The sequence below is a fragment of the Zeus faber genome (assembly GCF_960531495.2).
Source record: "Zeus faber genome assembly, chromosome: 9".
NCBI classification, from domain to species: domain Eukaryota; kingdom Metazoa; phylum Chordata; class Actinopteri; order Zeiformes; family Zeidae; genus Zeus; species Zeus faber.
The window spans coordinates 5611022-5631764 of record NC_137197.1 but is presented as its reverse complement, the minus strand read 5'-3'; the positions used below and the strand labels follow the sequence as shown (position 1 = coordinate 5631764).

Genomic DNA, 20743 nt, shown 5'->3' with positions numbered 1-20743 from the left:
AAAGAAAACATGATTCATCAGACCGGGCCACCTTCTTCCATTGCTCCGTGTAGGTGCATTGGGCAGTGGACAGGGATCAGCATGGGCACTCTGACCATGTAGTCTGTGGCTAAACAGCTCAATAAGCAGCAAGCTGCCATGCACTGTGTGTTCTGACACCTTTCTATCATAGCAGCGTCAACTTTTTCAGCAATTTGTGCTACAGTAGCTCTACTGTGGGATAAGACCAGACGGTCTATACTTCACTCCCCACATGCATCAATGAGCCTAGGACGTCCATGACCCTGTCGCCAGTTCAATGGTTGTCCTTCCTTGGACCACTTTTGGTAGGTCCTAACCACTGCATACTGGAAACACCCCACAAGACCTGTCATTTTGGAGATGCGCTGACCTAGTCCTCAATCCATCACAATTTGGACCTTGTCTAAGTGGCTCATCTTTACGCTGCTTCCAACACATCAACTTCAACAACTGACTGTTCACTTGCTGCCTAATATATCCCACCCCTTGACAGGAGCCATCGGAACCAGATGATCAAGGTTATTCATGTCACCTGTCAGTGATGTTAATGTTGTGGCTGATTAGTGTATGCTGCTTTTCTAGGACATAAATATCATATCAGCATTAATTACACCCATGATTTAAGTTAAAGGTGTTTTCCGACTATTTATTTAGCAGTGATGCGATGAGAAATTTTGTAGACCCAAGTCATTTCACAGTTTCACTTCTCAGTTTTCACATTCTGTTCTTTGGTAAACTGTTTTAGCCTCCATCATTTTTCATCCTACAGTTGTATCCCTCTCTCTCTCTCGCTCTCTCTCTGACACACATAGACAGATGTCTTTTATTAAGTGTATCGCGCTGACTGCTTGTCTCTTATTGTGGTTTACATGGTAGCTGCTTTTGGGAAGTATAGTACTGTAACAGCTTAATGTAATTGAACATGTAATAAGGAATTTAAAATTTCTCTTCTGTTCAAATCTGTTGGACCGCTTGGCCCCTGGTTCACATTTAAGAGAAAAAGCAACACCCACCCATCCCCCCTCCACCTCTTCTCATAGGATGCTGTGTTTGGACTTTGCGCGTTTCGGTCAGCAGAGGGCAGGCACATCTTGGATTGTCTTGCTTGTCCGTTCCGTGTTCGATCAGGTTCTTATGTGTGTCTTGCTGTCACTGTCGCTGCCTCATGGTTCACTTTTCTCTGTTTTTCTTTTATTCCTGGTGGACAATTCAAACACAAACAGAGCGAGAGCGTTGACATGAAGACAAAAAAGGAACAATAATGTACAAAAAATGACCGTAAGAGAATTTGAATTATAGTATTACAGATTAATTTTGTATTGTATTTATTGTGTATAATGACACTTTTTAAAAAGAAATGTACATTTAGTAAACCTGTAAATTAAACCCTTGCTTCTTTTATGAATGTTTGCGCGTCCTTTGGTTCTTTGCCGATCGTCTCCCTGCTTACCGTTTGATGACTAACGATGATGGAGGAATGATCAGAGCCAAGCAGGGGAGGTGTGGGCGGGTGGGACCAGGGCAGGGCAGGGCCACAGGGTGGGGCTGGTTCTCCGCCGGACAGCCAGCAGGTGGTGCATGGAAGTGGAAAAGTGGAGCTGGTCCGTGCTGGGTGCCCAGAGGGGGCCTGGGATTCAAGTTTGGGAGGAGCAAGCAAGCGAGCTGAGGCTGATGAGGACAAGCTGTCAAGTCTCTAAATGCCAGGATGTTACAGTGGGTTGCAGAGTGGCCCATTAAAACTAGAACAATTGAAAAGTAGGACGCCTAAAATAAGTGGCCTCCGCTGCAAGGTCAAATACGGATGCCGAGGGCTGTCTTTGTACATGTAAAAAGTAACGTCGACGTGTGGGGTTTGTTTCTGAAGCCGTGTAATGTAGAAGAACTGACTCCACCCAAATAAACGATTTAGAGCCCCCCCCCTCCTCGCAGGCCCACACCCTCTGCCCATAGCTCATCCCAGGTCTGAAATGGAGAGTTTGAGTGCTGGCATCCCTGAGAGAGGAGGTGCATCAGAGAGAGAGAGGGAGAGAGAGAGAGAGAGAGGGAGGTTTGTTACACTGAGTCTGTTCCTGTCCTGTTCTCCTTCAGCTTGCTGAGTGAGGAGCCTGCCAGCCTTGGAGCTCATCTGAAATACATTAAACCCAGGAGAAGGAGCGTCCTCACTCATTAAGCTGCCTCTACGCTCCGCTGAGGCTTGCTGTTTGCTGCCTAGAGTACACCCATGCATGTAGCAGCAGCTCTTCCGAGAGACTGATTTGGACTTTTTTTTTCTGCTCCTCAAGTCCATTTTTTTTTCTCGAGGGCAGAAGGGGAGAGAGAGGAAGCAGACACCCAGGTGCTTGAAGAAATCCCTCCTGACTCCAAAGTGACCTGGTAAATATACTTTTCCACATTAAAGTGGTGTTTGTTTGTTTTTTTTGGTATCTCTTTTGTCTTGTATTTAGCGTCTCAACTTTGTCGATCCCTTTTGAGTGCTGTTTTAGGGTTAGGGTTAGGTTAGTTTTGGTACTTTGGAAAAGGTTTCACTAAAACTGCGGCTCGGTTCAATTTAGAGGCAGAACTCATAGACTTACACTGTTTTTCCACACATTACTTTTCTCTTTTTTTTCTGTATTTAAAGTAATTCGTCATCCTTCAAAAAAATTCCAATCACTCCAGTCAGTCAAGAATGTTAACTTTCCTCTCCAAGGCCCAAAACTGAGTTGCAGTTGTGGCGCATGAACCCACAAGACATTTTCCGACTTTAAAGTTTAGGGGTAGCTTCAGCAGCCTAACCCAAGCTATGAATCAACCCTCCCTCTCTCTCCCTCAGCACAGCTTTTAATTCTCATGTTTTATCCGAATCACATTTGCACTCTTCAGTCTATGGCGTCGAGTTTTAGCGTCTCCCTCCCGACCCGAGAGTTTGCCGTTTTGACGAGAACTTTTTTCCTCGCTGGTCTTGTGACATCTCAGGGTGCCGTTGCCCACTCTGGGCCGCATTCATTTTTGACCTCTCGCTTCGAATGCGATTTGCAACCGAGTAATTCCCCACAGACAAATAAGTGTCTGCTGATCTGTGCCCGATTCCGCTGCCCCGTTCCCGTCCCTCCGCCTGTGGAAAAAGTCAGGAGAGACAAAGACGGGTTCACTGCAGATCCCCAAACTGTCGCCACACCTGATCTAAGGCTGCCGCTTGCGAGGCCGGAGGCGCGATGTGTCTCTGCACGTACAGACCTCCTCTGGATGACGGTGTGTCTGCGCTGGCCTTCCAAAGAATGCCATCGTGTGAACAGTTAATAGTCAGTCACTTATTGGGTATCACACCATATTCATATGGTATATATACATGACAAAAAAAAAAGGAAGGCCCTTCCGATTTCAATGTAAGGAAATGAGCTTTGCTGGTGCAAAGGCGTTTGCTGGGGCGTGTGTTTCCACGACAAACACCGACTTTTTTCCAGGCGTGCTCTAACAATGCTCTGCAGTCTCCTGCTGGATGAAAACCCTCTAGATTCCTGCTCCGTAGGAAAAGTTGAGGTAGGCCTCTCCACTGTAATGTTTACCACTCTACAAAGTGGCTTATATTATAAGCCTTGTAAGCCTCTCTCAGCAACACTTATATAATAATTTCACTATTATTATAATAATTATAATTATTATTGTATATTAGCCTTATGTATTTTTCAGACTGAGTATGAGTACTGAGCACTCACCCTTGGGGACTTGCTGATACCAAGTATGGGTACGAATACTGAGCGTTTCAGTTACAATAATGGTGAGATGTTTTTCAGATCGATCATCAAGATCAAGGACTATGATCATAAAGTACATGATTCTGTATTGAGTAGGAACCTAACGCAGCTATGTAATGTTGTGCACAGTTTTGCTTTCTGAGCCCTTTTCAAGTAGAGACCACATACACACATATCTGTATTTGTATGCGAATCATTTGTACATCCGTAATCATTATAATTATAGAATTCAGATCAATTTCCTTTTGCCTCTGTCCGTCTTCTCCACAGAGGCTTCTCGACCTCGGTGCGGTGACTTCATCAACGGGGGAAGAGCAGAGCTGCTTACAGCCCACCAGCCCTATCACACCTTCCATCGTGTGAGAGGTGAGTTCCAAGGCCAAGTGATTCAATAAACACAGGAAGCGAGCGATGGCACTTGGAGGTTGCGCCACAGGAAGTATAGGTACAGAGCGAGAGGGGAAAACAAAGCCATTATGTTACGTCTGAACCAGCCCCTAGAAGGCGAGCTCCGGGAGGCTGCTGGAGCCTCCATGCGCGACACTCCCACATTCATGGAGAACCCCTGAGGATTTAACTCAGTTTTTTTTTTTGTTTTTTGTCCTGTCCGTCAGTCTACCTATCTGCCCTTGATCGATCTTCCCATCAAACTGTCCTGTCTGCTCTCCCGTCCCTCTAGTAAATCACCGCCATGTCGCGCTGGGGACGGAAAAATGTGAAGAAAACACCGGAGGTGATCCGCACCGTGACGGAGGGGCTCAAGTCCCTGTACCGCAAGAAGCTGCTTCCCCTGGAGCAGTACTACGGCTTCCACGACTTCCACTCCGCCAGCCTGGAGGACGCCGACTTTGACAACAAGCCCATGGTGCTCGTGGTGGGACAGTACTCCACTGGAAAGACCACCTTCATCAAGTAAGGAGTCAGGGCGCCGGAACGGGAACAGGCGGGCGACTGGCTTGTTCTAGGTGTACAAAGAAAAAAGGTCTTCAACGAGCAGAACAGAAAACAACTGACTCGACTCGACTCGAATTGTGCATCGGAGATTATTCAGATGGATCATTCTTAGAAAGTATGTCTCAAAAAGAAATGAGCCCTTGAAAGGATTTTAGGGAAAACAGCAGACTTTTGATGCTCTCCTCTGAAAGAAGACATTTTGAGACATCCTATCCTGATTGTAATAATTCAATGTTTTTTGACTATGACTTTGAGATGATTCTATTACGAGACTTCTGACCCCATTGGCAGATAACTCCATTCATTTTCTATATTTACTTTTCTTTTCTTTCATTTTTTATGGTGTATTCGATTAGAGAGGAAAAAAAACAAAACAGAACTGAAGCTGGTGTACGTTTGAAGCTGCTTTGATGTGCACCTCACCGCAAGCGAAACTAGCTTTGACCTCTGCCTCTGCGCCCGGCAGGTATCTCCTGGAGCAGGACATCCCCGGGAGCAGGGTCGGACCCGAGCCCACCACCGACTGCTTCACGGCCGTCATGCACGGGGACGTGGAGGGAGTCATCCCCGGAAACGCCCTCATCGTGGACCCCAACAAGCCTTTCCGGAAGCTCAACCCCTTCGGAAACACCTTCCTCAACAGGTGGGCGGCGGAGGGTCCCGGTTTAGAACGTGGGCGCGGGGTTGACTCGGCGGGAGGGACCCCTGAGAGGGGGCGAGCGCGGCAGCGGAGAACAGATAACAGAAAGCCTGCGAGTTCTCGCTCTGAGGAATGTCTCGTCTCCGTGCCAAATTTCAGAGCGGGGAGGCAGTTGCCTTATTTGTGGAAAAACGGAGAAAGGGAGCGATATCACTCGAGCGGGCGATGAAAGCCCGCGTACTCAGGGGGGAACCGCAGTGTACGCAGGCTCAAAGGCAAGGTCAGGGGGAACTGCCCCCGCTTGGGCGGCGGACAAAGGGATGAAGTCACGGAGTTGGTCGGGCTGGGGGAATCTGTGAGAGGAACGTAGCGTTGGAGTGCCTTTCCTCCGCTCTGGCTGGCTGTTTTCTGTGGCTGTTGTGGTTTTTTTCCATGGATTCAAGGGAGGGCAGATTCGTCAGCCTCATGTGTGTGACTAAGGGCCGGTTTGTTTTTTTTCTGAGACGTGTCACGCGAAAAACGGGCGGCCCTCGGGGGGGGGGGGGGGGGGGAGGGGGGACCAAAAGTTGAGGGGTTTCCTCAGAAAAAGGCCGCGGCGCCTCTGACGCTAACTTTCCAGGGGAGTCCCTCTCCACCTCAGAGGGGGCCGCGGCCGTGGCCGCGGTCGTGTTTGCGTCTGGCCTTTTCTCTCTGACTTCCTGTCCAGGGAACCGCCGAGCTCGTTAGGCCCATGAGCCACAGGAAGCGGTGGTGTTGTTCTAAGACACGCATCGTTAGCGGGCCTTATTGTTTGATTCTGGCGTGAGTGGTGATTTTCCTTCAGGAAGCCCAAGAGCGCTGAGAGCCCTGCTTCCACACAATGGCCCACACAAAAGCTTTGGGGCTGCTCCTTACATCAAACTGGCTGCCGTGATAGCGGATCGCCCATATTTCAGATGGTTCGGATTCTTTCCATCGGTGTTTTCTGATGGAGTTATTAACTCAAACTGACCTCGGTGACCGCAGGTCGGTGGATGTTAACTCCAAACCAAGCTCGTAAACAGAGCGGAAGGGATGACGTCGTGTTTCCCCGGCGACCATTTCTCCGGCTCCAAACATTTGTAATGTGGCCATTTTGAACGGTGTCTTAACCTAGAGTTTTTGCATTCCTTCCATTAGCTGAATTATAATTTAATATTTTTCCAACTTTTATTTCATGATCATAGGCTCTTTCTTGATTCATTGCCCCTGCATAAAATACTTTGTGAACAACTTACCAGATGGAGTGTATGATGGAATATTAAAATGTAGTATCGTATAATATTGATGTGTTTAGCGATAGGGTTTGATCCGTGACAATTACATTTTGTTCCATTACAATCTGAGGATTAATAGAGCCAGCGACAGAATGAATTTTCAGGAATATATTAATGTCAGCAGTTGATCTAAATGGCGGACCGGCCACATCAGCGGTTCCCAGGGCAACGTGGCGGCGCACTATCCCTCTCTCTGACCCGCAGGTTCCAGTGCGCCCAGCTGCCGAACCAGGTCTTGGAGAGCATCAGCATCATCGACACGCCGGGCATCCTGTCCGGGGCCAAGCAGCGAATCAGCCGAGGTGAGAGGAGCGGCAAAGGTAAGGAGAAGGGGCCGACGGGGGGCCCCACCAGGACACCGATCCCTGAACCTCTGCTCACATACTCACCGCCTTCATCATTACTGTCTAACTCATGGAACCAACCGCCAATCTGGAAAAATGTCCTGTTGAGAATAAAAGACAATCTTTCACACATGGTCCCCCCCCCCTCATCATCATCATCATCATCATCATCATCATCATCATCATCATCATCATCATCACCTTTTCCAAAGTTGCATGAGAAACTAATGAGATGACGAATTGATCATATTGTTTAAGACATACACATGTCAGAAGCATGGAAATATGACGCTAGCTAAATTATAATGTAGTTAAATTACTTCCCGACATTTTGAGAACATTCCATATTTATCTCCAATTGGGCCTCGAGTTGATGATGCTGCAAAGGTCTCCATGACGTCAGGACAGCAATGCGAAGGCGTAACTAGATGAGAGATGTGGAGGTTTGTGTCTGTGTCCTCCACTCTCCTGCCGCGCGGGTGCGGTCCCATACCCGCGTTCACGTCTGTCCGTCCGTCTTTTGGTCTACATCGCCGCGCGTCGAGACTTAGGTCAACCCGAGTGACCCCGCGGCGGCGCGTCTCCCCCCCTCCCCTCCGAACAGGCTACGACTTCCCGGCCGTGCTGCGCTGGTTCGCGGAGCGTGTGGACCGGATCATCCTGCTGTTTGACGCCCACAAGCTGGAGATCTCAGACGAGTTCTCCGAGGCCATCGGTGCGCTCAAAGGGAACGAGGACAAGCTGCGCGTGGTCCTCAACAAGGCCGACATGGTGGACACGCAGCAGCTGATGCGGGTGTACGGAGCCCTCATGTGGTCTCTGGGGAAGGTGTTCGGCACTCCCGAGGTGCTGCGCGTCTACATCGGCTCCTTCTGGTCCGAGCCGCTGCTGGTGCCCGACAACCGCAGGCTGTTTGAGCTGGAGGAGGAGGATCTGTTCACCGACATCCAGAACCTTCCCCGCAACGCGGCCCTGCGCAAGCTGAACGACCTGGTCAAGAGGGCGCGCCTGGTCAGGGTGCGTGACTCCACGTGCACCTCACATACTACTCTACCTAAGTAGGTCTTGATGTACAGTACTCTGCCAGCGGGTCAGGTATTGCACAAATCAAATCGGTATGATTCTATGATTATAGCGTGTCACTTGTGGTTTTTGCTCTCCATACTTAAATGGGATGAATAGATACAACTTTGTGCTAAGCTCTACATGGTCGATAAGAATCAAAACTTCGGAGGGATACCCCAGTCCTGTCTATCCTACCCAGATTCAACCAAGGTGGTCCATACCAACTTCATCCCTGTATGTGCAGTAACGAGATAGTGACGGGCTGCATGCTGACTGGGGTGGCTCAATGCAAGGCTGCAGAGGGAATTAACTAGCCCAGCTCCTGTGAAACTGGGGAAATACACCTTCCATCTCAAGAAATACATAGTGCATCCTTAATGACAAGTGAAAATAAAAACCTTGAAACGAGATCTGAGTGATTTTAAATGCAGTTGGGGGTTGCCAGGTATGAACTGCAATGTCTCGCGCCAGAACCATATGGGCAACAAAACTCGGTTGACTGAACTGGCAACACTACAGTACCGGTGTTGGTGTTTTGGCAGCCTGCAGTTACCATGCTCTTTTCCGTCCTAGGTCCATGCCCACATCATCAGCTATCTGAAGCAGGAGATGCCCTCTGTGTTCAGGAAGGACAATAAGAAGAAGAATCTAATCTACCAGCTCCCGGTCATATTTTCCAAGATCCAGCTGCAGCACCACATCTCCCCCGGAGACTTCCCAGATTGTACCAAAATGCAGGTTAGTCTGACTGATGCATGGGGACGTGCCAGACACCCAAAATGTCCAACTGATGGCTGTTTAATTGTTTACGGTCCTGTACTCAATGGAGATGTGGATGGACAACATGAGGCAACAGCCCCCACAGACAGATCAAGGACGACTGTGTTGATATTATTTAACAAAGTCCTTTTCTGTTTTGATCCACCGCTGCAGAATGTGGTCTCCTGAACTGAAACATATGCAGAGAGTTTGGGTAATTCCTCGTGCAGGCTTCAATATAATATTATCACATAAGAGCTGAGTCTAATAGTGACCACACACTGCAGTAATGGCGGCTTGGCTGCTTCCGGGTATTGCCTGGATTCGTCTTTACCGGCTGGTCTGCGTCCATCATGCAGTGGTGCCTGCAGCTCCTGCTCTACATAGAAAATGATAGGAATGTGTGTAGCTGAGGCAGCTTGCTGCACGTTTTGAGAACGTACCTTCGACTGTTGCTCCATATTACTGTGAACCAGATGTTCCCAGCAGTGAATTATTTCAATTATTTGTAGCTGGGGGTTTTATTCTCATAATCTGGCCAGAAAACCACAGGTGTAGAATCTCTGAGTCAGGCTTTTTTTATATTGTTATATTATATTATTATATAAAGGGGACAACTAAGGAGAATTAAATCCGACGGAAAACAAAATCAAAAGCCTATGAAGACAAAAAATGTTTTCAGTCATATATCCTCCTGGTGAGTAAATGTCTTCGGCCTCATTTTGTTTCCATCCTCAGGAGCAGCTCCTTGTTCATGACTTCACCAAGTTTAAGACCATGAAGCCCAACCTGATGGCGGCTCTGGACGAGCTCCTGTCGTCCGACATCGCCAAGCTGATGCCCCTCCTGAGGCAGGAGGAGCTGGAGGCCGGGGAGCAGCTCGGCGTGCAGGGCGGCGCCTTCCTGGGGACCCGGGCGGGCCCCTTCATGGAGGGGGACCCCTTCGCCGAGGAGAACGGAGAGGGGTGTGAGGAGGAAGAGGACTGGGTGGTGACCAAGGACAAGCCCAAGTACGACGAGATCTTCTACAACTTGGCGCCCAACGAGGGGAAGCTGAGCGGCACCAAGGCGAAGGACTGGATGGTGAGCACCCGGCTGCCCAACTCGGTGCTGGGTCGCATCTGGAAGCTGTCGGACGTCGACCGCGACGGCATGCTGGATGATGAGGAGTTCGCCCTCGCAAGCCACCTGATAGAGGTGAAGCTGGATGGCCACGGTCTGCCCCCGGAGCTCCCCAACCGCCTCATCCCGCCCTCCAAACGCCGGCAGAAGGGATCTGACGCGTAGAGAAGCGGCCCCGTTCCAGGTCCAGAAAGATTTTTTTTAAAGTCCAGCCGTGTTTTTGCTCCACCCATGTTCTGAGCCAGCAGATTTCCCTCGTTAGTTGGACCTCTTGTCTGTGCTAGTTATAAAATCCAGATGGTTGACTGAAAATACTGGGGAGGACTTTTACTTTCTGGACCCGATAGCTCCATCCCGGTGTGTAGACAGATCACCGTGACCCCTGGAGCTAAGAGAGACTCTCCTCTAAAGACGCCCACGCTTATGCTACTGTTTTGTGTTTGTTTCCCCCCCAAAAAATTGGGTCAAAAATGTCATCCGAGAATCCGAGAAAAATCATCTTTACTAGGATTAACAGATTTGGAAACGTTCACAATCAAAGGCATTGTTACCAAGGACCACCAGTTGGGCAGTCTATCTCTAGAGGCTGAAACAAATGTTTAATATATATGAAAAGATTTTCTCAAAAACATCAATCTGTCGTGGCTATGGCTCCCCAATCTGCTTTTATGGTGTCCTTACAAAAATATATACTGAATTGATGGGGGGGGGGGGGGGGAGTGTCTGGCACCTTGGCCAAGAGAAATAGTATTCACCACTTTGTATTCAAAATGTTTGTAAGAATACAGAACAAAACCTTTCTGTGATGAAACAAAAACAACCTTTCAATTGAACATTCCGACCAGAACAAGATCTGAGTGGCGATGTTTCAATTGAAGACAAATGGGGAGAGTGTGCCACCTGATGCTTTGGTCAATACATCGAGGGTCATCTTCAGTGTATGTACATGTACTGTAGCAAGAGAGAGCATCTCCTCATTGTGTATAAAGATTTATTTTTGTTGCACCTAATGCATTTAAGCATGCTCATCTTAAGCTGCAGCTGCCATCACCCAATAACCAAACGCATTTTGCTTTACAGCTTCACCTGCCGTGTGAGTTTCACACCATATTGCGTATCTACTCCGTTGTATTTTGTAATTATTCCTGTTTGTTTTTGTATTTTGAAGAACAAAACGTCGTTGTTGTATAAATGAATGTCACATGCAATGGTGAAAATTTCAACAAGAAGCATATTGATATCTGACTGACTACTGTACACTGCTCCAACTGTTCCCATGTAAACGGTTATAATCAAATAAACTTTATTGACTGTGCGCAGTCTGTTTGACGGTCTTTATTTAGGTAGTGACTAATAATCGCAGCTTAGATGTATATCGAGACATCGCCTTGAAGTATTATGTAGGTCAGGGAAAGCGTCTAAATTTAAGCAGTAAGCATGCCAGCGCCGTATGGAAAGTTGGATGGATGCACCTCATTTGGCTTTCCGTCTACACATGGTTTTCTTTTGTATAGCGTTCAGTTCATTTCTCAGTGACAGATCTGATAAACAGTGACTCACTCTATGCCGCTGCCAAATCCCTACACCACCATTTTCCGTAGCTGGAGCCCCTTCCTCCCTCCCTTGCCCACTCGCTCTCTCTCTTCCTCTCACGGACAAACTACCAAGTACACATTCCCCCGTGTTTTTTATTATGTTTTCATACTTCCACCCTGTGTATATAGGAGTCGGTCTGTAGCTCGTACACAGCCCCACTGTGTGCCCGCCTCGCTCATGTGTGAGTTTGCATGTGACTCTGGAGGGCTGTGATTTGCGAGGCAAGGGGTGGTCTCCCCGCCTTCCCTATTCCACTCCTCCATGGAAAGAAACACAAATGAGAAACAGGCTATCCGCTCCTTTCCTCCTCCTGCTCTCTGGTATACAGTGTGACTCACATGTGAAGAATGTGGTAGGCCGGCCCAAGAGTTATTAATATCTCCTTTCCTAGGGTCTGCTAAGTTTCCTTGGGCTCATACAGAGGGATCTAGACACTGTACCTTTATGAAAGACTTAAACAACAATCCCCTATTTGGAGACCTGACTGAACGAGACCTTCGGTGAACCACACCCTCTCTCGTAGGTTTGTGTGTATGAAAACAAAGGAGAGGGAGAGCAGAGGGAGAACAAGCTGCAAAATCTGCAAAGAACTGGACAATGTCCTACTCTTGGGGTAATTTGGTTATTACTTTACAAACCAAAAACTCAACATTTTCCCCAAGAACGTCCCAAGGCATTGTGAGCAGATATTTCCTCAGCTGTTCCACCAGTCGAGTTCACCAAACATCCCAAGAATGCGGACGGTAGTTTCTCAATAATTCTCTGATTACACAATTAGGCCTGAGTCATATGCCAATTTCATATTCAGCTGTTGTGTCGAGCACAGTCACAAAGAGCTGCACGGCATCGCTGCTGAAGGAGTGCTGCGCCACTTAAGGTGCAGGCCTTTAACAGCATGCAACATCCCCTCAACAATTGAGCCTACTCAACTAAACTGGGGTCTCCTCATACGTCACACTGTTTTTACTGTGTGGGGGGGTATTCCTCACCGCGGCCCCGGGTGAAGAGCACAAAACTTGGGATGAAAACCCGTAAGTAAAGGGGTGACCCCTGGTGGATGAAGGAGTCCTACTCACTCCAAAGCAGTGGCAAGATTTCCACCGTAGATGGCAGACCTAAGAATTGTAAATGTAGTTCTGTCAGCATCCATGCATTTGGGAGATAATTTAGTAAGAATCCTTTTTGTGAACTTAATTCTGTAAAAACGTTTTAAAAATAAATAAATAAATGAATAAATACATACATACACACACACTCCAAAAACCATGCAGTGAAATTCCAAGCCATTCAGATAAACAAATTATAGTTTATTTTGTATCCAAAGAGAAAAATCAACCTATATGGAGTATAAAAGCATAACAAGCTTAGTTTGAGCCATGTGACTTTATAAAATAATACCAAATACTTGACATTCCATTACATTCTGGCTTGCAATATTCAAATAATATTTTACAAATAAGTAAACTAAATTTATGCCAGGATAGTATTTCATTATCCAAAGAGTCAAACAGCATATGAAACATTGTTAATATTCATGTACACAAAACATTTCCCATTCAACCCAATGTACATTCATTCCCTGCAGCTAAAAGCCCAGATTCTAGCTCAGGAAGCAATGCATTCACTCTATTTAAGAGCTGCTCAGTTTGGTTTTTGCCAAAACAAAAAAAATTAGAAATTGAAATGATTCCTGATGTCCTTGATCTGCTTCATCATGTCGGCGATGTGCGCGCCCTGCTCCTTGAGGACACCTTGCACGCACTTCTTCTGCTGGGCGTTGAGGGAGACTGTGGCCCTGGCCGCCGTCGCCCCCTTGTCCAGTTGCTTCCTCTGGTACTCCGTCTTCATGTTCACCTGTTTGATGCTGTTGTCAAGGTGCTTCAGCTGGTCGCTGACGGTCCGCAGCTCCTTCTTCATGTCCTTCTCGCTGTCAGACAGCACGGGCAGTTGGCTGCGCTGGCTGCCCAGCACCCACTTCACCCTCTTCATGATTGCTTCCTGGTGGTACTTGGCGTCCTCGTACTTGTCGGCCAGCCTCTCCGCAGCCTCCCTGAGGCTCTTCCTCTCCTCCCGGCAAAGCGCCAGCTCGTCCAGCTGCTTGCTCTTCTGCCCCAGCAGGAGTTTGACCCTCCTCTGCATCTCCTCACAGGCCATGTCCTGCTTGAGGATGTACTCCTCCCTGAACACCTGCGTGGCTCTGCTCAGGAGCTGCAGGCACTCTGGAGGCGGGGTGGGTGTGTCCTTGTCTCCCGCCCGCAGCACCAAGGGATTGGCCGAGCCGCGGGCCAGGATGTTGCGTATGTGCTGCTCGAAGGAGTCGTCGGCCAGTCCTCGCAGAGGGGAGCTGGCCAACCCGGCTCCTGGTCCGGTGCACAGCAGGGGAGGAGAAGGGGGCCGGATGGAGCTCAGAAGGGGCAGCAGGATGCACTCGTAGGTGCTGGTGACGCAGACCATGGTGGCGCCGAGGCAGAGGTCAGACACGATTAGGAAGCCACGCACGGGGGCCGAGGGGCTGGTGGAGAGCGGCCGCGTGCAGAGGATGTGCTCCACGATGCAGCGCTTCTCCGCCGCCAGGTCCTGAAGACTGTCCTTCTCCTCCTCATCAGACTGGAGGAAGGCGTGCAGCTTGTTGAACCAGGTCAGCCCCACACTGTGCACCCCTGCCTCGTGGGTGCAATGGTAGCGGTGCTGGCACAGCGGGTCTCTGTGGAGTCGGATCGGGCAGGTGAAGTCAGACTCCTGGGGCTCCTCGTCCTCTCCGGTAGCCAGCTTCAGGGTGAGCTCCAGCTCCACACACTCAAACACGTAGAGGGATGGCACCTGTCCCGAGCCCCGCGTCCACCGCTCCACGGCCCCGGGTTCCTCCTCTTCCTCAGACTCCAGCACCACACAGTGGTACAGCATCCCCGTTTCCGTGGCGATGACCAGTATATTGGGCACGCAGGGCAGACACAGGACGGCACAGGCGTCGTACCCGTAGTTGTCTTCCGCCGCGGGGTACATGGGGAGGGGTCCTGCCGGCTTGCTGAGGCTCAGACCTCCCACCTGGCTGGTGGCGTGGCTCAGGTAGGTCTCCCCGTTCTCATAGAGGATGTATAAGGGGTAAACCAGCAGCTCCTTGGGCCCCTGGCCCGGCAGCTGCCGGGTCGTGCAAGACACCGGCCCAAAGTCGAACGCGACCGCGGTCTCGCCCAGCGAGGCCGCGTACGAGCGCACACGGGGCCGCACACTGTCGTCCTCAGACTGGGACACGGGCAGCACCTTGGCGGGGGTCTGGGGCGTCCTCAGCCCGTAGAAGCGAATGGTGTTGTCCGAGGTGAGCAGCACCAGGAGCGGCTCCTCCGCCTCGCCGGGGAACCAGGCCGCCTGCCGCAGACCCACCGAGGCCGAGCTGGTGAAGAAGCGCTCCGCCACGGGGACGGTCCGGCAGCTGATCTCGCTCCGTCCGCCCTCGAACTCGGACCTCTTGCCCCAGCGCTGAGGTAGCTCCAGCACCGAGGCGCCGCGCTGGCCGATCAGGGCGACGTGGCGCTGCGTGGGGCCGAGCAGCACCTGCGACACCGGGAAGCGGGGCGGGCTGGAGCACAGCAGGGTCTGGAGGTTCAGCTGCCGCAGGTTGGTGGTGTAGAGCACGCGTTCCGCATCGTCCCAGATGAAGAGGTCCCCGTTCAGGCAGAACGTGAGGTTCTTTGCGGTTCTCCGGTCGTTCGCCTTGGGCTCCGCACCGACGCCCTCCCGTAACAAACCGAACATGCGGTGGTTCGGCAACTCGTCCAGCCAGCGCTCTCCCCCGAAGGCCGCCATCTTGTTCAGCCGCCCGCGAAGAGAAAACCCATGGCAACCGCTCGTGTTTTACGACAAAGACCTTAGCCGTCATTTAGCGGCCGGTGTCGCAAAATAGTTGCAGAATCACCATGGCGCTGAAGGAGACCGCGGGGCTGTACGAGACGCTAAAAACGGAGTGGAACAAGAAAAACCCAAATCTGAACAAGTGCGGAGATCTGTTGAGCAAACTGAAGGTAAGTCGACCCGCGTGTTACAACGTTTTTGTAATTCCCCCCCGAACCACGACACCCGCTTTAGACAGACGCGTTAGCACGGCTAGCTAGCTGTTAGCCGGGTAGTCGTTGTAATGTTGTCATGTTAGCTCGTTAGCCAGTTAAGATAATTCATCACTGAGAAACATAACGTATATAAATAAAGAAAAAACACACTTTATTTATCCCCGGACGATTTTTGCAGTGTAACAGCCGCTGACATAAAATGAATCGGCAATAGGATATATGGTATGGTTGCTATGTATTGTGTAGTCATAAGAATACAAACATGAGTATATACAATAAATCTAAAAATCTACTCCGCAATAAACAATACACCTACATTTGTAACCATAAACCTCTGCATAACCTCTTTATCAGCAATTCAGTCTGTCAAAAATAAGAAATTATGGAAGTTAGAATACATATATAAAATAATATCTGTACGTCTGACGTAAACTTGGCGTCACTGAGCTTTTAAACTAAATAAGCGGCACACTGTTCCCATGACAACAAATAACATTTATTCAATAGAAAATGTTGTGAATGGTTTTTTTTTTCAGATTTCCTTATTGGAGTTGAACTTTTTGCCCACTACTGGAACCAAGCTCACCAAGCAGCAGCTTATTCTAGCCCGTAAGTACTGCCTCTTCGTTTGTCTCCTTTCAGATAAGCACATTTTGGGACTTGACACTCGCATCGCTTGTATTTATTCTTCTAGGCGATGTACTGGAGATCGGAGCACTGTGGAGTATCCTAAAGAAGGACATCCCATCGTTTGAGCGATATATGGCCCAGCTGAAATGCTACTACTTCGATTACAAGTAATACAGCTGGCGCGTTTTGGGTCTCCCGCCGTCGGGCCTTGTAGAGGAGAGGTCTGGTGTGACTGGCGTTGCTTGATTTTCCTTCCAGGGACGAGCTGCCCGAAGCGGCCTACATGCACCAGCTGCTGGGGCTCAACCTGCTCTTCCTGCTCTCACAGAACCGCGTGTCTGAGTTCCACACAGAGCTGGAGAGGCTGAGCGCGCGAGACATCCAGACAAACGTCTACATCAGACACCCGGTGTCCTTAGAGCAGGTACTGCAATTGATGGAAATACATCAGAATAATGCTTTTCAAACACATATTTGGGTTCTGTAATGTAACTGTCACCTAGACCACCCCCGCCCCTTTCACCACAAAGGGAGAATTGAGTGGAACTATTTGTACTGATGTGAAATCTGTTCCAATGAATTTATTTTACATTGTTATTTCTGTGTGCGTGCGCGTGCGCCATTTGGAGACAATAGAGTGCAGGTCTTTGTCATGGTTCATCTTGTTTTGAACAAAGTTAATGCTATAATTAGACCTGCTAACCAGACTATGTGTCCAAAAGGAATAATGGAGAGAATCTGTGAGGCATAGGATGGATGAGTTGAATCAAAAAATAGCATTTGTCCAAAATCCTCACAGCAAGATTTACTTTTTTTTCACAATATAAACTTGACGAGTGTCTAATAAATCGAGGGTTGACTCTGCTCCTGTTGTTTTTAGTACCTGATGGAGGGAAGCTACAACAAGGTGTTTCTTGCCAAAGGGAACATCCCGGCCGAGAGTTACACTTTCTTCATAGATATTCTGCTCGACACTATTCGGTAAAGACACTCACCGTAAATGATGTAACAGATTTATTTTGCTCCGTTCAGCTCTTTTGTTTTGCTTTACTCTGAATGCTTCTGCAAATTGTTTAGTAATTGGGGTTGTGATCAAGGTCAGTTTATTTTGGTTCTGGCCCAGTTCACTTCTGATCGCCCAAAATCTCGCTGTGGGTCTCCTGCCTGTCATCTTTGGACTGCTCACCTGAATTAAGAAATGATCATATCTTTTTGATCTATTGCTCCTTTGTGGAATTTTGAGGGAAAAATATGTCCCCAAGGCCATTGATTTGAATTTATTTTCCGTGTTTTATTTTTAGCAGTTATTATAAAATTATTATTGCCATTTCCCAGTAACATGATGTGTTTACTGCTCCAGTTAGGAATGGCGTCTGCTCTGCTTTTGTTTCAGTGATGAGATTGCTGGCTGCATAGAGAAGGCCTACGAGCAGATCCAGTTCAATGAAGCTACACGCGTGCTTTTCTTCAGTTCGCCAAAGAAGATGACCGAGTATGCCAAGAAGGTGGGTACATTATCTTTAGGATGTGAAGGGAGAAGGAACAATAAGCTCCTGGTTGTCACAAAAAAAACCTAAGCTTGGAGGAAAACATTGCATTTTCCTGGCATGTCAAGGGGGTTACTTGTTCTTTATTATACCCCTTTCCCACTGCACCAAAAACACGATCACACCCACTAACATGCGGCGTTTGTCATTCTTGGGAAAGGTAACACCCGGGTTTCAGTCCTGGAACAAGTGACCCTGAAATAGACAGAGGTCTGATCGGCTCCAGCTCCGATTGGCTCTGATGGAAGCACGCTCATTTTGGCCTCTTTACTGGCGCGATTGCAACGTGTGTTGAAGTTCTGGACGTCAAGGTGGAATAGACAGGAATATATCCCTGTTCAGAGGTTTTTGACTTTTTTTCCTTCATGGGGGACCACAGCGGAGAACCCCCACGCTCCCCTCCAGGCCTTGAGCTAGAGCTACTCCAGCACCGCCCCAATTTACATTACATTACATTACATAACATTTCATTTAGCAGACGCTTTTATCCAAAGCGACTTACAATTGTTCAAACACCGACGGACGCAGCCATCAGGAGCAATTAGGGGTTAAGTGTCTTGCTCAAGGACACTACAGCATGCTAGCAGGAGGAGCCTGGGATCCAACCAGCAACCTTTTAGAGCACTAGACCACCAGCTCTACCGCCTGAGCTACCATCCCCTGAGTAGCTCAATTTATTTTATTTTTATTTTTTGGCCAAGTTTTCTAGTTTTATGTCGTCGTCTGTTTAAGTCGCTGTTTCTACTGATTTCTTCCCGGACACCAGAAAGTATCCAAATGTTATTTTGTGTAGAATTGACTGAGTCAATAACAGTGAGATCACTGATTTTGTGGACCCAGTGTGTTGTTTTTTTTTCCACTTTGATTACAAATTTGGAACTGAGCAACAGTAAAACTTCATCAGTTTACACTGGGATCAGATTGCGTTGGCAGACAATTTTTACGGGTACATGAGCACAGTATTAACAATAAGTGATCTTGTTTGACGAGGTCGCGGGACACTTAAATCTCTAAAAATAATATTTTTGTTTTTACACCAAGTACATCACATAAATAACTTCGGTCGGATGTGTCTTATCGGCATAAGCATTTATGTACAAGTCGGACATAAGGAACATATCTTCTGTTAATAAGCCATACAGCCAAATAAATGATCTTTTTTTTTTTAATTTATTTTTCTTTCCCCTCAAAAATTCCCTGAAGTTTGAACGCCCTGTGGAAAAATTAGTCCCAATTCACGTTGAGCACCAGAACTAAAATGTGCCTAAACTTGATAGCTCTGTCTTCTTCATTTCAGCGGGGCTGGAACCAGAGCCCAGATGGTTATTACTCCTTTAGCAGCCAGCAGCAACGGACAGAGGAGGTGAACATCCCCTCGACAGAGCTCGCACAGCAGGTCATCGAATATGCGCGACAGCTGGAAATGATTGTGTAATCCGCCCCCAGGAACGCACTCCCCAGCGTCTGCAGGCACACAGAGGATTCACATGCAGCTCCTCCAGGGATTTGTGTTAACTTCACATCAAACTCCATGCTATCCAAAATGTCAAAAAGAAAACAACTGGCAATTATTCCATCGTGCACCTCTTAAGTGGACTTGTAGGCGTCACTGATGTTACATGTCTTTTCGGTCCGTTTGGTAACCTGGAAGTTACGGGACGTCGGGATGGCATCAATGAAGCCTTGATTTCAGTATAATAAGATTTTCGGCGGAGGGCTCGATCTTTTAATTCTGGGCCCTACAGGAAACTCCCCTGGGCCCCTGAGCTCTAAGATCACCATACCCTGGTCGCTAACGCCGTTTGAATCGGCCTTTAAGTGTCACACGAAATCATCTGTGAAGAGCAAACGCTTTATTCCTAAAATAAGAAAACTTGTTCATTTTTGTATACAAAGTTAATTTTCTCCGCTGTACTGCTGATAGAACTGTTTTGCCCTTGCCTTGTATCCTAGCAACAGACAGTTGCAAGATTGCCATTTAAGTTTCCAAGTATTTTCTAAATGCGGATGTTTTCTGCCTCCTTAAAAGGTTTGTAATCGGATTGATGAGGAAATACTAATATTTGGTTCAAATCAAATGCTTCAAAATAAACTTTTCTTTTGGGATCAAATGTGCGCCTGTCATTGGATAATAGACATGATTTCCTGAATTCCCTCAGGGTTAACGTTTTTTCAAATCTTATTAAAAAATGTCATGGAGACAAACTTTACAAAGCAGCACTTTTTTCTTCAATTATTGTGTATTCGAACCGATAGGGAGGGAAATACGTTGTGTGGTTATGTGGGTTAATAATTGATAGATTTAGACATGGGCCATTATGTGTAACGCAAATAAATTAAGACCTCATTACTGGCTATAGTTTTATTCTAGGCTAATCCCTAACAAATAATACTCAGAGAGAAGCTTTTAACAGGCAGATTTTATTTAAGAGTTCGTGCTTTGTTTTGTTGCTCAATTGGTCCCACTTGACAGCAACAATAGCAAAACAAATACCATTTTAGGCGAGTAAAAACGAATGAAAGGCTCATTGAGGTATATATAGCTGTAATTCATAGACTGAGATAGAGACGAAAGTAGACTTTTATTCGTAAACTGGCCACTATTTGATGCACGGATTACTCATTAATTCAAAGACACTGAAGTTTTGGGACGTAAAAAAGTTGCAACAGATAAAATACGGCGAGCAGCGAGACACGGGGGCCACATTTCCCACATGACTTGAACGCATCACGGCTCGGGCGCTACCGGCGCAGCACGAAACGTCGATTCAAGCAAAGGAAAATCATTGTGTTCAAAAAATAATAAAATACAATGAAATACAAACGCGCTGCTCGTCTGACAAAACAAGGGACACACCTTCCAATGTATCTGGAATGGGATCCAGAGTCCGAATGTCCGTTTCTCGACAGGACGAACAGTTCGGAAGCAGGGGGGACGCGGGGGGACGCGACGAGCGAGCCGCGTCGGCCTC

General features: G+C 48.0%; 3 protein-coding genes across 5 annotated transcripts; 2 read left to right on the top strand and 1 right to left on the bottom strand.

Annotated features, from left to right (window-relative positions):
• The first annotated feature begins 2012 nt into the window (after positions 1–2012).
• Positions 2013–11249, top strand: ehd2b (EH-domain containing 2b). Of its 3 annotated transcripts, none has more exons than XM_080006791.1 (8): positions 2013–2394; positions 4026–4121; positions 4435–4667; positions 5176–5352; positions 6849–6946; positions 7593–8005; positions 8627–8791; positions 9551–11249. In XM_080006791.1, the coding sequence occupies exons 3-8, from the start codon at positions 4447–4449 to the stop codon at positions 10097–10099; spliced, it is 1623 nt and encodes a 540-aa protein (XP_079862917.1). In that variant the 5' UTR covers positions 2013–2394; positions 4026–4121; positions 4435–4446; the 3' UTR covers positions 10100–11249. The 3 variants fall into 3 exon arrangements, with proteins under 3 accessions (XP_079862917.1, XP_079862915.1, XP_079862916.1); XM_080006789.1 differs by having other exon boundaries at positions 6849–6964; XM_080006790.1 differs by lacking the exon at positions 2013–2394 and adding an exon at positions 3496–3540 and having other exon boundaries at positions 6849–6964.
• A 1567-nt stretch (positions 11250–12816) lies between these two features.
• nup88 (nucleoporin 88) lies at positions 12817–15334 on the bottom strand (the record flags this gene model as incomplete). The annotated part of the gene is made up of 1 exon (XM_080006974.1): positions 12817–15334. One exon carries the CDS (start codon positions 15332–15334, stop codon positions 13202–13204), a length of 2133 nt encoding a protein of 710 aa, XP_079863100.1. The 3' UTR covers positions 12817–13201.
• An 84-nt stretch (positions 15335–15418) lies between these two features.
• On the top strand, positions 15419–19882 carry psmd8 (proteasome 26S subunit, non-ATPase 8). The gene is made up of 7 exons (XM_080007215.1): positions 15419–15549; positions 16131–16203; positions 16289–16391; positions 16483–16648; positions 17105–17205; positions 17618–17729; positions 19069–19882. The coding sequence occupies exons 1-7, from the start codon at positions 15445–15447 to the stop codon at positions 19204–19206; spliced, it is 798 nt and encodes a 265-aa protein (XP_079863341.1). The 5' UTR covers positions 15419–15444; the 3' UTR covers positions 19207–19882.
• Positions 19883–20743: the final 861 nt, after the last annotated feature.

Coding starts and splice junctions, on each gene's coding strand:
- ehd2b (XM_080006789.1), top strand. CDS start 4,447: ATGTCGCGCTGGGGACGGAAAAATGTGAAGAAAACACCGGAGGTGATC. Junction 5,353..6,848: donor GGAAACACCTTCCTCAACAG/GTGGGCGGCGGA, acceptor TCTGACCCGCAG/GTTCCAGTGCGCCCAGCTGC. Junction 8,006..8,626: donor AGAGGGCGCGCCTGGTCAGG/GTGCGTGACTCC, acceptor TTTCCGTCCTAG/GTCCATGCCCACATCATCAG.
- psmd8 (XM_080007215.1), top strand. CDS start 15,445: ATGGCGCTGAAGGAGACCGCGGGGCTGTACGAGACGCTAAAAACGGAG. Junction 16,204..16,288: donor GCAGCAGCTTATTCTAGCCC/GTAAGTACTGCC, acceptor TTATTCTTCTAG/GCGATGTACTGGAGATCGGA. Junction 17,206..17,617: donor ATTCTGCTCGACACTATTCG/GTAAAGACACTC, acceptor CTTTTGTTTCAG/TGATGAGATTGCTGGCTGCA.